This window comes from Procambarus clarkii, chromosome 67, assembly GCF_040958095.1.
Source record: "Procambarus clarkii isolate CNS0578487 chromosome 67, FALCON_Pclarkii_2.0, whole genome shotgun sequence".
In the NCBI taxonomy this organism is placed as follows: domain Eukaryota; kingdom Metazoa; phylum Arthropoda; class Malacostraca; order Decapoda; family Cambaridae; genus Procambarus; species Procambarus clarkii.
Genome location: NC_091216.1, coordinates 22,211,251 through 22,229,130, shown reverse-complemented (window position 1 = coordinate 22,229,130; position 17,880 = coordinate 22,211,251). Strand labels below are relative to the sequence as shown.

The 17,880-nt window shown below is 40.7% G+C and overlaps 1 protein-coding gene across 1 annotated transcript; it reads left to right on the top strand.

The window, feature by feature from the left end:
• Positions 1 to 311: 311 nt before the first annotated feature.
• LOC123767716 (NOP protein chaperone 1) lies at positions 312 to 9,320 on the top strand. Its single transcript, XM_045757655.2, has 4 exons — positions 312 to 596; positions 5,091 to 5,167; positions 5,578 to 5,724; positions 8,560 to 9,320. Exons 1-4 carry the CDS (start codon positions 521 to 523, stop codon positions 8,869 to 8,871), a joined length of 612 nt encoding a protein of 203 aa, XP_045613611.2. The 5' UTR covers positions 312 to 520; the 3' UTR covers positions 8,872 to 9,320.
• Positions 9,321 to 17,880: the final 8,560 nt, after the last annotated feature.

Genomic DNA, 17,880 nt, shown 5'->3' with positions numbered 1-17,880 from the left:
TGGCTTGGCGCTTGTTTCTGAGCGTTCCCTTCTCTTCTACACCTATATATAAAAAGTATTAATTGTATAACTTACTAATATTTGCTGCATGGAGCATAATTTACCAGGTATATTCAGGTAAATTATGCTTCACGCAGCAGATATCAGTAAGTTATCCATTGATCACTTTTTTTATTATATACATGCAACGATATTAATAAAATCATTAAATCATGCAATGTATTAAAATAAATTGCTCTGAAAACCGTATCATCCGCTAAACAAAATATTGGGCCCGCTACTTCCAGCAAGTGGGACCTGGCAACCCTCCCCCCCACCCAACAACAACAACAGACCTTGCCGCTGAGCATCAATTCAAACTCTACACACGCTCCTCGTCGCCCCCTAAATCAACGATAACAACGTCTAACTAAAACACAACATTCAAGTCTTGTCAGACCATAAACACTGAAGCGTCTTGCACCATTACAGTTCGTTCAGTCATCGGGAGAAGAAACCCTTCACGCAAACTTGAGGCAGCATGAAGACGTCCCTCACACCGAGTGCCTCGCCTGCAGCCTCCTCCAGGGACCTTCTCTCCATCACGGGAGATGGAAGTCAGTATACCACAGGCAGACGATATGTCACAATAACGTGGCTGAAAAATGTTGACCAGACTACACTAGAAAGTGAAGGGACGACGACGTTTCGGTCAATCCTGGACCATTCTTAAGTCATCTTACAATCGACTTGAGAATGGTCCGGGACGGACCGAAACGTCGTCGTCCCTTCACTTTCTAGTGTGGTCTGGTCAACAGTATACCATATTATTATACTGATCCACGCTCTTCCTTATGGATCAAGTCGTACACAGCAGTTTCCACAAAGCTCACTGATTGTGAAGACTGTGTATATCATTAGGTTAGGCTGGGTTACATAGATTTTTAAATCAATTTCAGAACTTTCGAACGATAAATGATGGACTATAATATATAGTCTTGTATATTATAGTCCAGACTGGTGATCACTTTAGTAGAAAATGCTGCCCTGGTTAAAGAATACATATGATTTCATACACATAATATGGTTTCTTAAGCTATCCTGGCATAACTTAATCAATCTTGGCCTAACCCACCCAGTCCTGTCATCACCCAGCCAATCCTGGCATAACCCAGCCCATCCTGGCATAACCTAGCCTACCCTAGCATAACTCAGCCTATCCTGGCATAACCCAGCCTATCCTGGCATAACCCAGCCTATCCTGGCATAACCCAGCTGATCCAGATGTTGGAATTTGTCCCACACAAGTGTTGAAGTAGTCACTTGTAAGAGCCGAAGCGACAGTCTCGCTTCATGCAGGTCGGCGTTCAATCCCCGACTGTCCAAGTGGTTGGGCACCATTCCTTCCCCCCCCCCCCATCCCAAATCCTTATCCTGACCCCTTCCAAGTGCTATATAGTCATAATGGCTTGGCACTTGTTTCTGATAGTTCTCTTCTACACCCATATATAAAAAATTTGATAATTGGATAACTTATTAATATTTGCTCAGATTCAGTTACCACAGTAGCCCATGGTTCTGAGGAATTGCCATTAAATTTGTTGTACTGTACATCATTCCTGGAGGAGGAGGTCTTTCTATCTTTAGTGTTTACTTCTTAGGTGAGTCCCTTGACATTTTAAACATGCCCTATGATGTTGGGACTTGGCAGCTTTATGTCCAGGTGAGTCCCTTGACTCTAAGCATCATCAGCAAACATGTTTATATAATTCTGTATTGCATCTGGTAGATTATTTATGTAGACAATGAACATTACCAATGCAAGAACTGAACCCTGTGGTACTCCACTCGTGACATTTCTCCAGTCCAATACATTGCCTATGATTACTGCCCTCATTTTCTGTCAAAATTTTTCATCCATGCTAGAAGCCTACCTGTTACTCCTCCAATATGTTCCAGTTTTCAAAACAACCTCTTAAGTGGAACTGTCGAAAGCCTTTTTTAGGTCCAGATAGATGCATTCAACCCAACCATCTCTCCCGTAATATCACAGTGACTCGATCATAGAAACTGAGTAAATCCAATGGGGCCTCGACTTACGATGCTAATCCGTTCCCAGAAACGGATCGTAAGTAGAAATATCGTAAGCCGAAGCAATTTTTCCCATAAGAAATAAAGGGATTTGAATTAATCTGTTCCCCACCCTCCAAAATATTAACATACAAATACATTTTATACTGAATACAATGTTTTTTTCTAACTACAATACAGTACCTAAGTTTATCTTACCTTTATGGAGGGCTCTTGATGGCATATGGAAGATGGTGATAAGGGGGGGGAGGAGGAGAGTTGTTACTGTTTGGAAGGGGAGTCCCCTTCCATTATCACATCAGGCAGTGATGTTTTCTCTGGGGTACTCTCCTATGTTTTGCCTGAATACCACTAGGACCTGGTTGTGGTTCAGTGCTTGTTTGTCTCACTACAAATTTGTCAAGAGACATTTGTTTTTCCCCTTCGTTTTAACATTTGTCTGTAATGATGCATCACTTTAGCACCCATAAGTCCTTTTTCTTAACCAGTATGGTGGATATCGTTGACTGAGATTTGTTGTACTGCCTAGCCAGTCCAACAACCCACACACCATCTTCATATTTACGAATGATCTCTTGTTTCTGCTCTATGGTCATCCTTACATGGGATCTCATATGTTGAGCCTTACCACTGACTTTCCTGGGACTCATGGCATGATATATAATAATTTAATGTTCAAATTGCAAAAAATCACCACAAAAGCGAAATTTCTTATAGGCGCGATTGTCACTAAGCGGGCAGCTGTAGTAAACTGAGGCAGGTCTGCCGCGTGACTGGGAACCACGCACTCGGTCAACCCAAACGTGCACCAACAAATATCGTAAGTCGACGACACCATCGGATGTCGAGTCGCATTTTTTGATGAAATTTACATCGTAACTCGAAATTATTGTAAGTAGGGGCAATCGTAAGTCGAGGTGCCACTGTACGTTACACAGGATCTTCCAGATCAAAAACCATACAGTCTGGAGCATACCTGGAGAGGGTTCTGGGAGTTCTTCTGCTTCCCAAGCCCAGTCTGAGGTTAGGCTTGACTTGTGAAAACTTGGTCCAACAGGCTGTTGCTTAGAGAGCCTGCAGGCCCACATATCCACTACAGCCTGGTTGGTCCGGCACTGTCTGTTATTATATAGTTTTTCTCCTAGTGATTACTCATTTAGTTTTAATATTTTAACTGTTACAATACAGGTCTATAATTGATGGGGGTCTTCCCTGCTGCCAGTTTTGTAGATTGGAACTGTTAGCTCTTTTCCACACATCTGCTAGGACTCCTGTATCCAGGGATGCCTGAAAAATCACTTGAAGTGGAATGCTGAGCTCAGGTGCACATTTTTTCAGAATCCATGGTGAAACTCCATCTGGGCCAACTGCTTTGTTCTTACTTAACTCCTTGAGCCTTTTTTTTTTTTTTACTTTGTCTCTAGACACCTTTATGTGCTTTATGTTGGTCTCTGGGATTCATATAGTATCTGGTTCTCTGAAGATTTAATTTTGTACAAACACACTTTTAGAACTTTTTGTTTAATTTTCCACACATTTCATTTTCATTTTCTGTGAATCTGTTTCCCATTTTCAACTTATGAATATTATTCTTTACCTGCAATTTGTTGTTGATAAATCTATAGAATAGGCCTAGTTCGGTTTTACATTTGTCCGCTATCCCTTTCTCAATATTTCTTTCTGCCTCTCGCCTCACTGCCATGTACAGTGGCCCCTCGATTAACGAATTTAATCCGTTCCGGCACTGAGCTCGTCATGCGAAACAACAACAATGCTCTCATCCGAGGCGTCCGAGAACCAGCAGGAACGCCAGGAAGAACCATGTGGTTTGCTCGTTAATCGAGCAAAAGCTCATCAATCGAGACAAATTTTCTGCGAGTAGCTCGCTCGTTGCTTGAAATGCTCGTAACTGGAGTCGCTCGAGGTTCCACTGTAGTTGTTTCTTGCATCTTTGTATCACTGGTATGTTTGGGGGTCTGGCCTCTTCCTATATTGATTCCATTTGTGTGTCTTTTGGTCTCTGGCCATCTCACAGTTTCTGTTGAATCAATCCTGTTTCCTAGTTCTGCATCTCTGCTTTGGTATAAATTTTTTCTTCCTTTATATATTTCTCAAAACTTGACATGCATCTCATTTACTTCCTTGCCTATCAGCAAGTCTTTTCAGTCAAATTCCTTAAAAAAATTCTAAGTACAGTATCCCATAATGTCCTCTACTGGCATCAGGTTTTTCAACTGCTTCAACCTCCTAATTTTCTTCCAGATTATTATTAACGCATTGTGTGTGTGTGTGTGTGTAATTACCTAAGTGTAGTTACAGGATGAAAGCTACGCTCGTGGTGTCCTAGCTTCCCAGCACTCTTTGTCGTATAACGCTTTGAAATTACTGACAGTTTTGGGCTCCATCACGTTTTCACCTAACTTGCTCCAACCGTCTACCACTCTGCGAAAGAAAAAAAGTGTGAGAGTGAGTGCGTTAGTGAGTGTGAGAGTGATTCTTTGTTGGCCTTTAATCTCTGGATTTTTAGTCATTGATGCTTTGCCCAAATTGTTTGCACCACTTAGTGGGATGCAGTGTTGGACTTTACAGCACACTTTTCTTGCAGGTACTGTATTTTGAGTTGGCCCATTTCCAGGAGGCCACTTGGTCACTCACTGAGTATGGTTTTCATTTTCTTCCCTACTGTCCCTTTAGGGAGATGTTAATTGGGTTTTAGCTTCATGCTTAGCTTCATCAACTTATTCTTAGATTTTTATCCTTATAATGTGCTGTACTCAAGGTGCTTATGCTTAAGTAAGTAATTATCAGATGGTGGTAAGCCAGTAGGACTAAACTGTAACAATTGTACTTGTGCATTCAATTTTAGGTTACATTTTGTAGCTAACCATACACATTTGATAAACAAAACAAAATGTATTGTATAAAGTATGTAAAGTGATACTGTACAGTACTAGATTTGCTAGCTAAGTTTTTAATTTGAAAAATATATAAAAATGCAACTTATTGCATTTGTCTTTCAGGTCCTCGAAGTGTTGTGGAGTCTTTATTAAAACATAAGCCAAAAGGATCTTTAGCTAATAAGCCAAAAACATTTAAGGTTTGTATAGTACTGTACTTAGTTTGTTGTGAACAATACTTTACTAGTGTGGTGTTATATCTATGTTAATATAATGCCATGCTTTACTAAATTTTCAGTCAGAACACTATATTAGATGAACTTATAAACTTCCATAAAAAGGTGCACTTTTAATATGAAGTATGTGTACTGTCATGATATACTGTAGATATACTCTACTCTAGTGTCAAGCATTCTGCCGCAGAAACTAGTAAAGTCCTCCCTTTTATAATTATAATGTGATTTTAGTAATTCCCAGGCAACATGTTGATGACCATTTACTCACTGTGTGGGGTAGTTTGAAGGGGCCTTGTTTACAGACAATATGTTGGTGGCCAATTTGTAATTTTCTTCATTTGTGTACATTGAACAGTATTGAATTGTTTCCTTAGGTGGCTCGCAGCCCTTTATTGGGCCAGATACAGTCATTTCTTCCAGAGCTTCGTAAATCCACCCAAGAACTCCTGTCTCAACCTCAAGAAAAAATACAAGGCATGGACATAGAAAATACTGTTGATGATGGAAAAGTTGTAGAAATGGTAAGTTTGCTAGAATTATTTAACATCTGTTGATCAGTTTACCGAATTATAGTAATTACTTTAATTTTTTTCGGAAACAGGAAGCTTGTGTATATACAAATTCTTTAGGTTTGTATTGAGGTCCCCCTCTAAGGTCAGAGTACTATCCCTTCCCAGGATGCAATCCCACAAGTTGCCTCCCCAGTACCTATTTACTGGTAAATGCAATAGGTGAAAAGAAATGTGACCAACCATATCTGTCCATCCTGGGAATCGAACCCAGGATCCCTGGTTCTGGGTTGAGAATAAAACCTGAGTTTACTAAGAGTAGCTGTTACTCTTAGTTTTAGTTAGATTTGCTGGCAAAGTGTATGGAATGCTGCACAGCAAATTGTTGAACAATTAATCTGTGATGAATGAGGTAGATTCATTGGTGGAGTGTAGGTGAGATACTTACATTATAATAAGAATTTAAAACGAAGGCATATGTGAAATATTGTAAGGTGTACATGACCTTAAGGACATGAAAAAGAATTTTGACTAAATATAAAAGGACTTTAGAGAATGATGAGCATGTATGGAGCTGGTGAAATTCTGTTAGGTGCAGGCGATGAGTCATAATAACGTGGCTGAAGTATGTTGACCAGACCACACACTAGAAATTGAAGGGACGACGACGTTTCTGTTAGGTGAAAATTGTCAATGCTGCAAGTAGCTTATGTCTAAGAGTTTATGATGTAATGAGCAGCTGGTTTGATATCCATATTGATGTACTCCAGAGTGGTGTAATGTTACTTTGGTTCATTAAAAATGTTAGAGAAAGCCTAATGTGAATAATGAGAATACAGTATGTCAAATTTGATGCATGCAGATGATATAGTTCTTTTAGTGGAGAACTAGTGTGTACACTAGTTTAAAATATTGATGTGTTTGAGAGAAGACAGTTTTTGGGAATATGAGAAAAATAAAGTTATGGTAGTGAAGAGAGAAGGAAATTCGTGCACGATGATAAAATTGATAGAAGAGGAATTTGTGCAATTGAAGATAAGAATAGGAAGAGTCAGAGAAGGATAGTAGCTTGGTGCAATGAAAGCTCAGAAAAATAAAACAAGATAATGTATTACTAGATGCAGACAGAGTGGACTGCATGAACAAGTGCTTGGGTTACTCTTGTGTACAGATGAGAGACCACAATATAGTAAGAACATGAAAAATCAAGAGTTGCAATGGACAATGTGAGAAGCATGTGTGGTGTTAAGATAATAGATAAATAGAGAATAAGAATGTCGCAGTGAAGAGTGTGTTTCCAGTGACTCGTAAGGTATGAGGAGGAAAGGCCAGAAAGATGGGTGGACATGGTGAGTGGGGTGTTAGTGTAGACAATACATTGTAAGAGACAAGTTGGTGTGGAAGTGGTATATAAAAAAATAGTATATGTTGATTCACACCAGGAGTGCTGTACTGTACACTTGCTTTTATTAAGCTGTTGGGTGCTGCTGGAGTGTGGTGATGCTTGTTTATACTTGAAGCTATACACTGCTGTGTGAATGATATAATGAATATACTGTACAATATATTAAACTTTTGGATGCATTTACAGATAATGATAAGGTCTGCCACTGAGCTTGACTGAACATAGCAGAAAATGTCTATACTGTAGCTAGTTTTTATTACTTTTCCTGAATATTTCATGTAATTATCACTTTTATGTGAAAAATATGAAATTCCTGAATTGAGGCTCCTTGGCTGGTTTCTAAGCCAGTCATCATGACTCGCCAAGGACTCATATCCCCCCCCCCCCAATAGGCTCTTGTTAACCCAAATAAATTTTGTTTATGAGATATTTTACTTATAAAAGCCTTTTAACTGTAACACTTTAGCCTTTAATGTCATCCTGCTGATAATGATTATACAGTCAACTTCCAAAATCTATACAGTATTCTGGTTTATGCTAATGTACAGGTATGAAACAAATGAGATTACAGCATTACAACTTCTGGGTAATTGTTTGAAACTACACAATTGAAGTAACATACTGTAGCAAGATGAAGGAACACAGGAGTGAGGTGGAAGGAGTGGTGCTTGGTTGCATATATATATTTTGCCTTCTTTCATCTGATTTATTTTAGTTTTGCCTTTATATTGCTGTTACACTGCAAATATTTCTTTTGCAGCAACTGTACATAGAGACAGACAGAGAAGGGTACGTTTGTGCTCGTTAACAAATGACATCAGACAACCCTCTGCCTCCAGTGGTCATTACAACATGTTCCAAATTATGGTCATTTTAGTTGCTATGATAACCTATTTCTCCCTTTCCTGAATGGACGTTTAGTCAACATGTATCAATATCGTCTATTGATTCATGTACAGTATAAACTGTCCTGACAATTTCACTCTTGCTTACATTTATCTGAAGCCAATGGGAAATCCACAATAATAAAATAGCTTTCAGTGGCTATATGCTTTTGATATGGATATCCCTTTTTTTTTCTTTTTCCCTACCTGTATATGAGCATGGTGGCTGCAGGATGGATTACACGAGTGTTTGAGTTCTTTCCAAGACACATTATGCAACATTCAAATTGACTGGTTTATTTATGTGAATAGCAGATATATTACATTGGAGTACAATGCTTACTGTTTTGTACATATAAACCATGAAGCAGTTTGATCACACTTTATTAGGATATGCATTTTAATTTTCATACTTTTTTAAATATAGTAGAGTACAGTATATATAATACAGTAGTTAATGTACTACAAGTATGTCAATTAGTTTTTTAAAACTACTAAGTAGTGAATGTAAATGTGTAATACAATGTTAATGTTTTGTCTTCTTGATAACTCCTCCAGGATATACTCATTGGAGAAATGGCCTGTGATAGTGACGAGAGTGATGAGCAATCTACGCATTCCTCGACACTACACGAGAGTGGCAGTGATTCCGATAGTGAGTCAAGGGTGACTTCTGTTTTAGGCCCAGTAACTATTAAAAATATCAAAATACCTTCAGAAGCCAAAGGTGGAAGAAAAAAAATGAAACATTGTATACAAGTCATTGCAGATGAGCACGATGAAGAAAGAACAAGCCACGAAAGTAAAAAACTAGACATTGAATTGACCGAGACATCTCAAGCTCGGGAAAAAAGTGACATGGTGTTTTAGTCTGTCTAAAAATAATGGGTGCTAATTGAAACTTTTAAGTATGTTCATCACCTTCATTACAGTGTGCACAGAAGGATTAACTGAAGTGCAGGATACACTTTTCATGGTGAATAACTTATAAATTTCATATACTGTATAAGGCTTAACAATTGACAAATACTGTATATCCACTCATTCTTGATAATTCAATAATTCAACCCATGCTGTCTACCTACCTAGGTATTAGGTACAGCAAGCAGCAGATATTAAAAATTCATGAGTTTAAAATGAATTGTGCAATTAACATTTTATATAGAATGTATGTGTGTAATATAATGCATGTACAAAAAACATAGTGTTGTATACACTACTGTGTTTATATTCTTATTAAAACTGTTTTATTACCTGTATAGCCTCATACGAAGAGTTAGGTAAATTATACCTAAGAAATATAAAACTGCAAAAAATAACCAGTTTGTTTAATTATACTGCTATCCATAGAGATTACAGTATATGTTCAAAGTTGAGTGCATATATTTATCTGAAGGCCACCATATTTCACGTGGCCTTGACAAGGACAGGAAACTAGTAGATTGTCAAAGGTTTGTTAATATTTCCCATGGTCTATAGACTGATTTCACTGAGTAAAAATATAATTTCATACTGTCATAAAGGGCAACAACCAAGAGAACCTGTCTGTAAAGAGATTTAACCTCATCTAGCATATTTCCCACACCCTAGTCAAAAAAATCTTCTTTTCAAAGGACAAATGGCCCATATTTCACTGAACAAAAACCTCTGCAATGGGAAATAAAGAACCATAGAATTCGGTTTTAAATGTGCTCGGTGGCTTTCCCAAGACCCCTAACTATTTCTTGTAATGTTGCCTCCATCTGTGAACATCCCAACATTCTAAGCAAATCCACACATTCCCTGCTTCAGCAAACTCTTGTTCATCAAATCTGGTGAATAAATCTGGCATGGAAAGTGTGTTCCAACAGATGAGCTGAATCGAGGTTCCACTGTAGTTCAGTAAATATATATACTATATGTTCAGTGAGAGCATATATATGTACTATATGTTCAGTGAGAGCATATATATGTACTATATGTTCAGTGAGAGCATATAGTAAAGTGAGTGCATACAAAGTGCATAAAATGAGAAGATATTAAAGTAACTGGAACGTGCACATTGTTGGTGGCTCCACAATAAAGCTGGGACATGACAGGTACCAGCCCTGCTCCTGTTCTCATGTTCCTGCCCTCCTGCTTTTGTCATGTCAAAGCCCTGCTGCTGCTATTGTCAGGTCCCAACCCTGCTGTTGCCATGTCCCAGTAACTGCCCCTCTTGTTATGTCCCAGCAACTACTGCTATTGTCGTCATGTCCCAGCAACTACTGCTATTGTCATGTCCCAGCAACTACTGCTATTGTCATGTCCCAGCAACTACTGCTATTGTCATGTCCCAGTAACTACTGCTATTGTCGTCATGTCCCAGCAACTACTGCTATTGTCGTCATGTCCCAGCAACTTCTGCTATTGTCGTCATGTCCCAGCAACTACTGCTATTGTCGTCATGTCCCAGCAACTACTGCTATTGTCGTCATGTCCCAGCAACTACTGCTATTGTCGTCATGTCCCAGCAACTACTGCTATTGTCGTCATGTCCCAGCAACTACTGCTATTGTCGTCATGTCCCAGCAACTACTGCTATTGTCGTCATGTCCCAGCAACTGTTGCTGTTGTCATGTGGCCAACTTACTCATGACTGTTGTTGTTATAGATTCAGCTACTCGGAACAAGTTCCAAGTAACATGGGCTATGGTGAGCCCATAGCTTACCTGGCACAGGAGTGGGGCAAGTAGCACGGGCTATGGTGAGCCCGCAGTGGACTTACCTGGCACTGGAGCGGTGCTCTATACTCTGGACTGTATTTACATGTTATGCTGACATAATCCTCTCAATGATGAGGTGTTTGGTGTGACAATACCGAAACTGCCTCCCCCTTCCCACACTACCACAGTCGTCAGGGTTAGTTCAAATTTAAATTTTTATTCAGGTAAAAGTACATACATAGAAGATGAGTTATAAACATAAAGTTGGATTTACAGATAGAGCTACTACATACAATACCTAAAGCCACTAATGTGCATAGCGTTTCGGGCAAGAGTGATCCAGTTTCCAGCACTTGTTTGTGTCTATTGTAAATAGCAAATTTTACGCCCTACCAATGGTTTCTTTTTACAAAATAGTTAACATTTCCCGTGGGACATAACATGACTCTCACATGAGATAAATTTAAACGTCTTCCGAAGACTGTATGGGGGTCAATTAGCGATGGCATGTTGAGATGTAATGTATATACGCCTGCCAAGACGTATACATGGCTGGTACCCATGTATACGCAACCCGTTCTCGCAAATTTAATAAGTCAATATTGACTTATTAAATATGTGCATAGGTGACATACTTAACATAATAGATACCCTTAAAAAGATTCATAGAAGACACCGACCTTACCTAACCTACTTAGTATGTTAAGATAAACATCTTATTGCTTCGTAATTACAATTATTACCTAACCTATAATAGGTATAGGTTAAGTAATAATTGTAATTACGAAGCAATAGGATGCTTATCTTAAGATACTAACAAGGTTAGGTAAGGTCGGTGTTTTCTATGAATCTTTTTAAGGGTATCTATTATGTTTAGTATATCACCTATGCACGTAGTTAATAAGTCAATATTGACTTTACGAAGTATACCTGCCGAGAGGTATACATGGCTGCTACCCATGTATACATGGCTGTTGTCCATGTAATCATGCTGCCCATCTACATACAAAATAATAACAAACAATAATTAATCAAAGTGCTCACCTCGTTCATAGGTGCATATATAGTTGAGTCACATCAAATGTTTACTGAAGGTGTATAAGGACGTTTGAGTCACAAATTATGGAAAGGTCTAGCTGAAGGTACACGTTTGTATGAGAGGGTTTTTTAAATTAAAATTTGCCCCGAGGAGCGAGTTTATTGGGCAGCGTCACTCTTCTTGTGAGTGGACATACCGCCATAGCAGCATGTACAACACTCCCCAAAAGGAAGAAAACCCGCTGGGTTGTTCATCCTGTCACTTGTACCCAGACACAGCTGGGACTTGCTTAACTGAGAGGGTCAACAACAAGTTATAGGTCACTATTAATGCCTAGTGATGTACATCTCTTGTACTGTAAATATAATAGACAAGACGCCATCTTCAGTGAACATGTGGGCGTTAATATACGCGTGCACGAGGCTCTGAGAACAGCAGCAGAGAAAGGGGGGAGGAGGAGGAGGGAGTACTATAGTCTGGGTGGCGTCGTGAAAGTCCCTCACCTTGACACACAAGCTGCCACCCACCATGTGTACTGTTGAGTGTTGGTCTCCACTTTCATCCCTCACCCGTCACGCCCCATCCCTCACCCGTCACCACCCCGTCCTTCACCCGTCACCACCCCGTCCCTCACCCGTCACCACCTCATCCCTCACCCGTCACGCCCCATCCCTCACCCGTCACGCCCCCCATCCCTCACCCGTCACGCCCCCCATCCATCACCCGTCACGCCCCCCATCCCTCACCCGTCACGCCCCCCCCCCATGCCTCACCCGTCACGCCCCCCATCCCTCACCCGTCACCCAGACCCCAATACCTACCCCCCTACTCCGTCACATCCCCCTCCCTCTTCTCACTCCACCCTCAACATTTCCACAGTACATTCATTACCTCATTAATTAATTAATTTATTTATTTATTTATATACAAGAAGGTACATTGGGTTTGTGAGAATACATAACATAGTACAGTATTTACACTCTTGTAAAGCCACTAGTACGCGCAGCGTTTCGGGCAGGTCCTTAATCTAACAGATAATTTTAAGTAGGTAAATTCTATCAGAATTAATAAAATGATAACAAATACATTGCAAGAAAAAATGAGATGAGAGAGATTAGTAAGTATTAATCTCTCCAAGTCTTTTATCACCCCCCCCCTTATCACCCCACACCCTCATCGCAACCTCACACACACCTACACACTCATCAAGCTTAGAAAAGTGCCGAAAAGGTCTCCAAAAGTTGTCTTTCGCGATCAGAGTTGTGAATGATTGGAACAAGATAAACGAAAAGGGGTTGAATACTAAAACTGTCAGTATAGATAAGTTTTAGTTAAGATAAGATAAGTTAAGATAAGTCAGTCAGTATATAAGTTTTAAAGTGCCACAAAGCTTATTGGGAAGTCGAGACCCCACGAGCGCTACTCTCAATCCTTACTCACCCTTACCCCCTCACAACCTAACCTATCCCCTACCCACACCCTAAGGCTGGGAAGGCAATATATTAAGTTGCTCGTGATAAGTAGATAGAGGGTCAAGAGGTCTCCATATACTTGAGCGTCTTAATCAAATTAGTGATTCAACCTAAGATTGACCGGTCAAAGTTGAGACACACACAGTGCTTTACGTCACTTATGGGACTCGAAATTATTGAAAATAAATGACATGAGATGAAATAATATTTTTATTGGTAATATAATAAATGGCAGATATAAATTTAAAAAATGTAGTGTATATGTGTAATGAACTTGTGTTTCATTTTTAACTTGCGGATCAATAACGGATCTTGTAGTACAATTAGCTTCGTTCTGTACTCACAATCGGGAATCTCAGGTTTGATTCCTGGGCGGAAGAGAACTAATTGATCACGTTTCCTGTTAACTAAGCAGTAAATAGGAACCCGGATGAGTGACTGCGTTTCAAGGACTGGACAATATGAGTGATACTTCTCGCGGGTTCTACAAATCTGTCATGTCCCAGCAACTACTGCTATTGTTGTCGTGTCCCAACATGACAACAATAGCCTCATTACAGCCTCCTGTAAGGAAAGTATTTATAGTAACTATTTGGTGGAAAGTACCAATATGTAGTGATGGACCACCAGAAAGCTGTGTTACTGAATTTGGACAAACAGGAAACTTTTTTAACTGCAACATAAATGTAAAACCTAACCGAACATCCCCAAGCAATCCTAGGCGAAATACACGCTAATTTAGGCCTAATAGGTCTAATATATTACATATATGTGCTATACTAGGGCCTAGGATTGTTTAAGTTTGGTTTTTTAAATTATTTTTCTGGACTTTATAAAATGAATAGTAGAAAAAGTGGTTTACTGGTGGTCCATCATTAAATATAATTGATAAGCACTATTATTTCGGGAGGACAGGCTGACTCTGCACTCTTTTTTTTGCTTCATTCATAGTGTAGGTGGTGGGGAGGAGGGGTAGAGGCATGTGGGGAGAGGTTGGGGAGGGGTATTGGAAGGGGGGGAGCGGGCAAGGGGAGAATGTGAGGCTTGGATGTAGTCCGCCTGATCCCAAAAGTATAACACATTCCCAAACAAGACAAACATTATGCACTCTCAACGAACGCGCACACACACACACACACACACACACACACACACACACACACACACACACACACACACACACACACACACACACACACACACTAATAGGGAAGGAATAGGGAGGGAATAGTTAACCAGGAACCACTGGAAGAGTTTGAGATTACCAGCGGGGAAGTAAGGAAGTGTTTACTAGAGTTGGATGTGACAAAGGCTATAGGCCCAGATGGAATCTCCCCTTGGATACTAAAGGAAGGAGCAGATGAACTGTGCCTGCCACTCTCCATAGTGTACAACAAATCACTGGCAACAGGGGAACTGCCAGAAATTTGGAAAGCAGCTAACGTAGTCCCGATATACAAGAAAGGGGATAGACAGGAGGCACTGAACTACAGGCCAGTGTCCCTAACCTGCATACCTGCAACCTGATGGAGAAGATTGTGCGAAGAAAGCTAGTGGAACATCTAGAGCGAAAGAACTTTGTAACACAGCATCAACATGGGTTCAGGAATGACAGGTCCTGCCTCACAGGGTTACTTGAATTCTACGACCAGGCAAGAAAGAGAAGGGTGGGCAGACTGTATGTTTTTGGATTGTCAGAATGCCTTTGATACAGTGCCACACAAGAGGCTAGTGAAAAAGCTGGAGATGCAGGCCGGTGTGAAAGGGAAGGTACTCCATTGGATAAAGGAGTACCTAAGCAACAGGAGACAACGAGTCAGTGTGAGGGGTGAGGTCTCAGATTGGCAAGATGTTACAAGTGGAGTCCCGCAGGGGTCAGTCCTTGGACCTATACTGTTTCTGATATATGTAAATGATCTCCCAGAGGGTATAGAATCGTTTCTCTCAATGTTTGCTGATGATGCAAAAATTATGAGGAGGATTGAAACAGAGGATGATAGTAGGAGGCTACAAGATGACCTAGACAGACTGAGTGAATGGTCCAACAAATGGCTGTTGAAGTTCAACCCGAGTAAATGCAAAGTAATGAAACTAGGCAGTGGAAACAGGAGGCCAGACACAGGATACAGAATAGGAGATAAAGTACTTAATGAAACGGACAGAGAGAAAGATCTAGGAGTTGATATCACACCAAACCTGTCTCCTGAAGCCCACATAAAAAGAATAACGTCTGCGGCATATGCGAGGCTGGCTAACATCAGAACAGCGTTCAGGAACCAGTGTAAGAAATCATTCAGAATCTTGTACACCACATATGTAAGACCAATCCTGAAGTATGCGGCCCCAGCATGGAGCCCGTACCTTGTCAAGCACAAGACGAAGCTGGAAAAAGTCCAAAGGTATGCCACTAGACTAGTCCCAGAACTAAGAGGCATGAGTTACGAGGAAAGGCTGCGGGAAATGCACCTTACGACCCTGGAGGACAGAAGAGTAAGGGGAGACATGATCACAACCTACAAAATCCTCAGGGGAATCGACCGGGTAAACAAGGATAAACTATTCAACACTGGTTGTACGCGAACAAGGGGACACAGGTGGAAACTGAGTACCCACATGAGCCACAGGGACATTAGAAGGAACGTTTTCAGTGTCAGAGTAGCTAACGGATGGAATGCATTAGGCAGTGATGTGGTGGAGGCTGACTCCATACACAGTTTCAAGTGTAGATATGATAAGAGCCCAGTAGGCTCAGGAACCTGTACACCAGTTGATTGACAGTTGAGAGGCGGGACCAAAGAGCCAAAGCTCAACCCCCGCAAGTACAAATAGGTGAGTACACACACACACACAACACTTGGGAGTTGTAGTTCAAATGTTTTGGATTCGATCCCGGCCGAAGCAGAAACAAACGGGCAGTTTCTTGCACCTGATGCCTCTGTTCACCTAGCAGTAAATAGGTACCTGAGTTAGACAGCTGCTACGGGCTGCATCATAGGGATGTGTGTGTGGGGAGGGAGGGAGAGAGAGAGAAATATGTGTAGTAGATATGATAGAGGAAATTAGGTCGGTAATCAGTAAATTAAACACCAGACGGTTAGAAAGGCGGGGTTCAAGAGCTAATACCTCAATTCTGCAAACAAATACAAATACTAAATACACACACACACCCACACATATCCTTGGAGTCGCTCCACCTTGTACATATCTCCCTGTGCATGTTTGTATGCATGATTCGGCTGTGTGTTTGTGTGTAGATGTGTTTGTGAGCCAACCTGTGTTTGCGGTTTCAGGCGTCACACTCCAGTCCCTTGGTCTCGCCCATTCTCTTTCTCTTTATTTCTTGATATCTGTCTGTCTGTGTGTGTGTGTGTACGCGTGTGGGTGCTCCTATCTAGTTATGTCTACGGGGAGTGAGGTTCAGCTCTTGAATCCTGCCTCATAGCTATTGTAGATGGTGCAATTATCTACATGTTCCAATACTCTGACATATACGGGAGACATCTCCCGTCACGCAGGGTGCAGTCGCACCTCCACAGATCTCCAGTATCATCTATTGATACTGGAAATGGCTCAAAAGAGCCACCACTTATGGGCTATTCATGCCCAAGCCACCTTTTGGGTGGCTTAATCTTCTCTCTCTCTGACATACGTGTTACACTTGATGCTGCAAATGGTGCAGCACCACTTTCATTCCACTTGTCTCACACACAACTTACGAGTATTTTCTTATAAATATAAATATTTTACCACAGGAGCAAGAATGGCAGGGCCACGGCATGTGTGAGTGCCAAACTTGTGGAGCCTGGAGGTAGTTCAGTTCAGTTATTATGCACCCTATTCCTGTCATGTGAGCGGTAGTGCACCCCATACCCATTACGTGAGTGCAACTCCTGTTTAGATAGTAGTTTTTGTAACTATGTCTACCTCTGGGGAAAAAAGAAGCTAAAAACAGTTAAATATTCCTAGGCCTTGGAATAGGCCTATACTATATATGTAAATATGTACTATATTAGGCCTCCGATATCGTGTATTAGGCCTAGGAAGGTTAGGTTAGTTTAGGTTGTCTTTGCAACATAAGTAGGAAATAGTTTTCCGGTTTGCCTTATTCAATAGTGCCGATTTTTACCTTCTGATTTCGTTATTCGTTAAGACGCTTAGCCCCGAAATCATCTTAAGATAACGAAGATACGTGGGTTATACACTATGGTCCTCATCATTACTATAAGTACTACCATAACAAGAGGATGGGCTGGCGAGTGTTAATGCTCCACAATACCCATCCTATAAGAGATAATAAGGGAAAGTTACACAGGCGCATGCATGAGCTCAGTAACTAAACAATATTATTCGTGTAAGTTACAAAGTTACGTAGCTTGTTAACATACGTAATAACAGGCTATTCACAGTTTTGGTTAGTTTAGTTTAACAGGTTACCTGGTAAGTGGGTCTAGGAGAGCGGAAAAGTGTGGTTGAAGGAATGGTCTCCACCACACCTGGAGGACATGACGGTAGAGCTTGATCACCACATCTCAGTAAGAGAAGCGGGGGCTCGTTATGGGTACATGAGGTGAGGAATCAAGTATTAGTTCAAGGTTATCTAGATGAAGCTGGGTGAAGGCGATAGTTATGGGAACGGCGCAGGTTGTAGCAACCAGTCAGGAGCGGCAGGTGGAGCAGGTCTTCA